This window comes from Mandrillus leucophaeus, unplaced genomic scaffold, assembly GCF_000951045.1.
Source record: "Mandrillus leucophaeus isolate KB7577 unplaced genomic scaffold, Mleu.le_1.0 Scaffold161, whole genome shotgun sequence".
Taxonomy (NCBI): Eukaryota; Metazoa; Chordata; class Mammalia; order Primates; family Cercopithecidae; genus Mandrillus; species Mandrillus leucophaeus.
In genome coordinates this window covers 618,554-626,056 of record NW_012101599.1, presented here as the reverse complement: position 1 = coordinate 626,056, position 7,503 = coordinate 618,554, and the positions used below count along the sequence as shown (strand labels likewise).

The 7,503-nt window shown below is 41.3% G+C and overlaps 1 protein-coding gene across 1 annotated transcript in view; it reads left to right on the top strand.

The window, feature by feature from the left end:
* HABP4 (hyaluronan binding protein 4) overlaps positions 1-7,503 on the top strand; it is a 60,270-nt gene that overhangs the window by 18,009 nt on the left and 34,758 nt on the right. Inside the window, exon 2 of the mRNA XM_011976017.1 lies at positions 3,807-4,057. Coding sequence (XP_011831407.1) covers positions 3,807-4,057 — 251 coding nt within the window. The remainder of the gene's footprint in view (positions 1-3,806; positions 4,058-7,503) is intronic.

Genomic DNA, 7,503 nt, shown 5'->3' with positions numbered 1-7,503 from the left:
CAGGCTGCTTTAAGAAAAGCGTTTTTAACCTTTCCAGCCAGAATATTCGGAGTTCCCCACTCCCTGTTTAGCAGGAAAAGCCAGTGCGCAGCGTGGTGTCCTGCTGCCTGCGGACGGGGAGGGAGTTCGTGCTCTCACCTGAACTGCGTCAGTGGCAGAGCCAGCAACGCTCCACCTGTGTTTCCTCTGTTTTCTTGAAATGAGGCAGCGGTCCCAAGGTTTGCAGAGCGTTAGGAGTGAGATGTGTGGATTGACCATTCCTGCCAACGCTTGGCGGAGTGTGCAGCGTGGCTTGCTGGTTTGTTCCTTGCTTGATAAAAATTGTGCATCGCAGCCCTGAGGAAACGTCTCAGGTTTCAGTATTGGGGCTTTGATGCGCAGCTGGGTAATGTTTACCTTTGTTTGTGAAAAGTTAAATCCAGAGTCATCACTTGTGAGAATCAAGTCACTACAATAAAGATGTTGAAAATGATTAAAAAAAAAAAAAAGTTATTGACTATCTCACGAGCCTTTGATAGGCCAGTAAATTTCTGAGCAGATTATCTAAACAGACTGGAGATACATTGTGCATTTTATATCCTGTTTTTTATGTTTTTCTCTTAAATTTATTTACATGAATATAATAAAAGAATTGAGGAAGGCTAAGCTTTTCTTCACCCTTTATTTTTTCACAAATGAAAATGCTGGGCGCGGTGGCTCACGCCTGTAATCCCAGCACTTTGGGAGGCCAAGATGGGCGGACCGCGAGGTCAGGAGATCGAGACTATCCTGGCTAACACGGTGAAACCCCGTTTCTATTAAAAATACAAAAAATTAGCCGGGCGCGGTGGCGGGCACCTGTAGTACCAGCTACTCGGGAGGCTGAGGCAGGAGAATGGCTTGAACCTGGGAGGCGGAGCTTGCAGTGAGCCGAGATCGCGCCACTGCACTCCAGCCTGGCGATAGAGGGAGACTCCGTCTCCAAAAAAGAAAAAAAAAAGAAAATACGTATTCTGTTCTTCAGAAAAACGTGAGACGAGTTAGTGCTGTTAATACATTGATTTTTAGCTTTTTAAAAATTGTCATGCATTTTTGTGTTAAAAATTTTAAGCAATTCCAAAATGTATGAGGTTAAGTGAAAATCCTCTTATTTTTCCTACTGTTAACACTTTTCATTTATATACATAAATGCACAGAACTATTTCTTTTCTTTCTAAACTTAAGTGATATAAACTGGGTTGCAACCTGTTTCCTGCACTTAATGTTGTCATGTAGTACACTCATAACTTTTTTTTTCTGTCAGTTGTTCAGTCTAAGTGATCTGGCTTTTGAAATCAACTAAAGGTATTTAGTTGATTTTGTAGTTAGAATGGAAATTTTATCATTCAAGTTCTTTTTCAAGTATGTGTTATTTCAGGAGCAAACAGCTCATTAATTTCCATTTATGTAGTTACTGTACTAAATTTATCTATAATGGGTGTCAAAGAGCTATTCTCTCAAGGTTTTATAGCCCTAGTTGATATGAAGCACTGTACTTTTCTAACATTCAAAATTTTTGATTTAGTTAGAATGTTGTAAGTGAATGCTTAGCATAGACAAAAATAAAACATGTTTGACATATCATAGAAATGTTAATCCTGAAAGAATGTGGAAGTCACAAGCTTTTCCTATGGAAAAGGGTTGGGTTTTTTTTGTTTGTTTTGTTTTGTTTTTTTGAGACAGAGTCTTGCTCTGTCGCCCAGGCTGGAGTGAGTGGCATGATCTTGGCTCACTACAACTACCTTCTGGGTTCAAGCGATTCTCCTGCCTCAGCCTCCTGAGCAGCTGGGACTGCAGGCGCGCGCCACCATGCCCAGCTAATTTTTGTATATTTTTTACTAGTGGCAGGGGTTCACCATGTTGGCCAGGATAGTCTCGATCTCTTGACCTTATGGTCTGCCTGCCTTGGCCTCCCAAAGTGCTGGGATTAACAGATGTGAGCCACGGTGCCTGGCCTAATTTTTTGTATTTTTAGTAGAGATGGGGTTTCACCATGTTGTCCAGGCTGGTCTTAATCTCCTGACTTCAGGTGATCCGTCTGTCTCAGCCTCCCAAAGTGCAGGTGTGAGCCACGATGCCTGACCAAAAATGTAGATTTTTTAATGTCTAACTATCTGTCTAGCAATGTATATAGACCCTTGGGAGAGCCTTGCTCAATAAGTTCATTCTTAAAGTCGTGAGAGGCTGTTTCAGTTTTGGTTTTTCTAGCCTTTCAGAATTATGTGCTTTGAAACAGCTCAGCTTTATTTTGTGGGAAATCTTACTGTAAATTTTATTGTATTCTATTTCTTTACCTGGGCTTGGTTTAGATGGTGATGAATGCATGTGCCAGCCTTTTCTTGGCGAGGTTAGTGAAATGCAGTGCTTGCATTCTCCACTTGGAGCTGCTGATCCAGCACCGAAAAGCCCGATTCGTGGCAGTGTTGATCTTTTAGTACTAAATTGTGGGGAAAAAATTGGATGCTGATTATCTTTGTTTTGGGAGGGTTGGGAGGGAGAATGGAGATGTTTGCCCAAAACTGATAATTATTCTAATTATCTTTGTTTTGGGGGGTTTGGGAGGGAAAATGAAATGTTTGCTTGATATTGATAATTATTCTAATAAGTAGCCCATTGTATTTAACAGTTTTCAGTTTATACTGTTCAAAAAGGCTTTAATATGGTGTACAGTAAATGTCCTATTTTAAGTTTGATGAATTCCAAATTTAATTGACACAATTGAAAAGTAACTTGGAGGAAGCAGAAAGGTGGGATAAGCACCTATAAGTAGTTCTGTAGTTGAGTGGAGATAGTAAAAGATGTTTTTAAAACTATGGGTTGGAAATAGGAAATCGGAAACTGTGTTAACTCTTTTTACACTGACATAAAAGTATGGAAAAGTTTTGTTACTGTTGACAAATTTTCTGATGACTGTTATGTCATGATCTATTGTAATTTTCAACTTGTTAGATAATTAACTTTCATAGTGGCTTTTTCTACCTTACGTTGTGAACGCCTTTTCCAGTTCTGAACTCTTTTTTATTTTTATTTTTTTGAATGGAGCCTCGCTCTGTCCCCCAGGCTGGAGTGCAGTGGCACGATCTGGGCTTACTGCAGGCTCCACCTCCCGAGTTCAGCCATTCTTCTGCCTCAGCCTCCTGAGTAGCTGGGACTACAGGCACCTGCCACCATGCCCAGCTAATTTTTTGTATTTTTAGTAGAGACAGGGTTTCACCACATTAGCCAGGGTGGTCTCAATCTCCTGACCTGTAATCCCAGCATCTTGGGAGGCTGAGGCACGAGAATTGCTTGAGCCCAGGAGGCGGAGGTTGCAGTGAGCCAAGATTGCACACTGCACTGCACTCCGGGCTGGGTGACAGAGCGAGACTTATTTTAAGTATGTAAATAAATAAATAAATAAAATAGAAAATAAAAACAAAAACCTTAGTAGCCAGTGATAAGCCATAGTTGCCATGTAATGTGCAGTGGGGATTCTGAAAGCATAGTCTGAAATACAGGGTATTCTTTCGTTTTCTCGATAGGGCTCACGCACTGTGTTTTTGTAAGACTGCTTTTGTCAACTGTAGCTTATTTAGTAAAATATACCCATGGCTGTCACAGTTACTGGGAGGTGCCCGTAATTATAGGTGAGCTTAGTTTGTCATATACTTTCTAGGATATAGGGAAAGCATGCTTTAATAGTAACATTCTATTAAAAAGTCGTAGACTGTGGGCAGTTGTAGCATCAGCAACTTTTTTCTTTGAGGTTTTCTAAACTTCCTGAATTTTCCTATGACGTTGATTTCTAGAAAAATGAAATTTACAAGTACTGTAAAGTTGAATACTGTGCTGTGGCAGATGCTGCGTTCCAACTGTGCTTTGATTTTCTGTCGGTAGGTCAGAAGCGGACTCCTAGAAGAGGGGAGCAGCAAGGATGGAATGACAGCCGTGGGCCAGAGGGGATGCTTGAAAGAGCTGAGCGGAGACCCTACAGGGAGTACCGACCCTATGAGACCGAGAGGCAGGCGGACTTCACAGCTGAGAAGTTTCCAGATGAAAAGTACGTGCTGCAGTCCTCGGCAGGGCGGGTGGGGAACCAGAAAGGTTTTTAGAAAATGCTACTTTCTTTTTTTTTTTTTTTCTGAGACAGAGTTTCACCCTTGTCGCCTAGGCTGAAGTGCAATGGCGCAATCTCTGCTCACTGCAACGTCCGCTCCCAGGTTCAAGCAATTCTCCTGCCTCAGCCTCCTGAGTAGCTGGGATTACAGGCGCCCACCACCACGCCTGGCTAATTTTGTATTTTTAGTAGAGACGGGGTTTCTCCATATTGGTCAGGCTGGTCTTGAACTCCTAACCTCAGGTTCCGCCCGCCTTGGCCTTCCAAAGTGCTGGGATTACAGGAGTGGGCCACCATGCCTGGTCCAGAAAATGCTACTTTCTACTGGCTACTGCTTTTTGTGTTATCAGTCCTGGGAATGTTTTACTAATTTATGTGCAATTCATATTACCTTAGATGATGAGAAGGATCTTCCTTTTTCCTTTACGCCTTGGTTCAGGAAATGATTTTACAATTAACAATGAATTGCTTATTGGTAACTGAAGAGCACTCTTAAAAAGAAATTACACAGGAGGGTGTTGAACTGGTAAAGTTTTGTTTTGAAGTTGTAGATTAGAGATATAATTTTGGATTAGGGATATAATTATGGTTTTTGATTTCGCATTACCGATTTCGACTGCTCAATGGATTGAAGTCAGTTCCTAGCTCCACGGTCAGGTCAGTAGGCTGCCACGGTGAAATTTGAAGAAGACTCTGTTGTGATGTGTAATGCCAGTTTCTGGCGGGCATGGCTGCTCTCGGAAGTCCCCTAACACGGACGGAAGTCGTGGGCTGGTGGAGTGTTGCGTGGCTGCTGAGTGATGCGGCAGTGTGGTGGCCGCCGCACTCCACCTGGACACAGGGAGGGGTTGTGTCTTACGCTTGGCACTAGCAGGGTGGGTACTTGCCGCTTAAAGCCGTTGTTTAATCATTTAACCTGTTTATGTTAAACAGAAACAACTCGTGAATCACATTTCAAGGAAAATTAAACAGGCTAAGGAAGGCTAGAATAGTGAACAGTGAAATGTCAAGGGAGCCATTTTTCCAAACTCTGCTTCTTGACTGCTAATTCCATTCCATTTAGGATTCTGGCTACAAGTTTTAACCAAAACATGTGGCTTTGTAAAGCTATCCTACAGGGCCTATTACAAACAAAACAAAACAATAGTCCAGCAGAGAGTCACTTAGCCTGGGTGGGCTGAGCAGGTGATGACTCACGCAGAACTGTTCACCTAGAAGTTACACATTCAAGACATTGAGATGGTCTGTCTGCAACCATGTTGGAGGGAGAAACTTACAGAAAGGCTTAATTTTGCCCCTTTTCTGGTGATTACTTCAGATCTGCTGTGTAGTGAGCACAGTCTGCTTTTGCTTCTGCAAAGCTTCCGGGAGCAGAGCTGCTGATTTTCGGAAGCATTTGGGTATTTATTTTCCCCTCACTTCAGGGATTCTGTGGAAACGAAGAAACTATAGTTGACTTGCACAAACCCATGTTTCCCCCCTTTTTCCGTAGCAAGACTATGTAGTCTTTAAAAAGGATAAAATAGATCTTTATATGTGACATGAAAAGATAGCTATTAAGTGAAATAATACGTATATGGAAGAGTAAGGTGGGATATGGAATTATGGAGGGTTTTTTTTTTATTTAAATAAATTCAGAATTACAGAAGAGTTTTAAGAATTATACAAAGAATTTCCATCTGCCCTTCAAGACTCCCCACACACTAACTTTTTACCACATTTGCTTCATCATCCATGCCCCACCGCACCACACAGCCTTTTCTTGTTATTTGAGAATACGGTGTAGGAATGTCCCCTTACTCCTAAATACTTTAACTGCATTTTCTAACAACATGATACAATTTTCAAACTCATTAAAATGAATACAATACTGTTATCTAATTGTCTAAATTACTAGTCTACAGACTTTACTCAGATTTCACCGATTGTCCCAGTGATGTCTTTTAACAAAGGAGAAAACATTTCTGGTTCAGGATCCACTCCAGGTAAATGCATCGTATTCAGTCATCTTTAATTAGGAACAGCTCCTTAGCCTTCCTTGGTCTTTATGAATTTGGCATTTTGAAGAGCATGGGCCAGTTATTTTATAACATGTCTCAGATTTTGAGTTTTTCTGATGTTTCCTCATGGAACGAGATTGCGCACTTTTGGCAGAAATGCCACAGAAGTAATGTGTTCTCAGTGCGTCACAGTACAGATATGTAGGGAATTTTCATTTTCGAGGAAATTTGAATCTTGATATCAGAAAACATTTTCTTAGTTTCTTAAATAATACTCTTAATAAATAAAACATAGAAAGTTTTATGTCTGACAAACTCAAGCAAAAGAAGGAAAATAACATTCGAGCCAAGCATCCTGCTTTATACAAAAACCCTCTGATTCACTGTCTTACAACAATCCTAGCAAGTAGACATGACACTTGTTTCACACGTGGGAAGCCTGGAGCCTGTGGAGTTACGAATGAGGAGTTCAGTTTGGACACCAAGTTTCATTTTGAAAACCTAAAAAGTTCTGGAGAAGGATGGCGATGATAGTTGCACAACAATGTGAATGTACTTAATGCCACAGAACTGAACACTTAAAAATGATTAAAATGGTAAATGTTATGGTATGTATATTTTACCACAATTTGTTTAAAGCTTGTTAATAATGGGGGGAGGGTCAACATCTGAGGGATTTTTTTTTTCAGAACAGGAATGGATTTTAAATGACCAGTAAACTACAGAAGGGAAGAGCCAGAATTCATCTAGACAGAGGCAGACTAATCTCCTAACAGTCTGTGTTCTAAGAGTTCAGTTAAGTTCATTTGGAGCCTAAGGAAAAATTCCTACTGCTATTAAAAACAGTAGTTTACTGCCGGAATATGTGCGCCACATGATATAGCAGATCTCGGGGGCGGAGACATGCCCGTTAATCCCAGCACCGCTTATGACGTTGCTTCCTTGGGAAGAAAACGCGCGCTCTGCCCAGGCAGAACAGAAGTCCATGTCAGCTGGCTGTGACAAGACTACTGCACACATTGCTGAAACTCTGGGTCTGTTTCCTCATTGAAAAATGGAGAGGGCTGATTTTAGATAATATTTCGAGATTATGAAGATTCTATAATTCTGTCCAATAAACATGTAGGTATCAAAGAAACTCAAGGTGACACCCTTTTTCACTCTCAGATAAGCAAATATCAAATTGTAATTTAGCATATTCAAGCTTGGGGAAAGTGCTCTAAGAGACGCTGTCGGTGATGCGGTGGCTCACGCCTGTAATCCCAGCACTTTGGGTAGGCTGAGGCAGGGAGAACACCTGAGGTCAGGAGTTCCAGACCAGCCTGGCCAACATAGTGAAACCCTGCCTCTATTAAAAATTCAAAAATTAGTGGGGTGCGCCTGTAATCC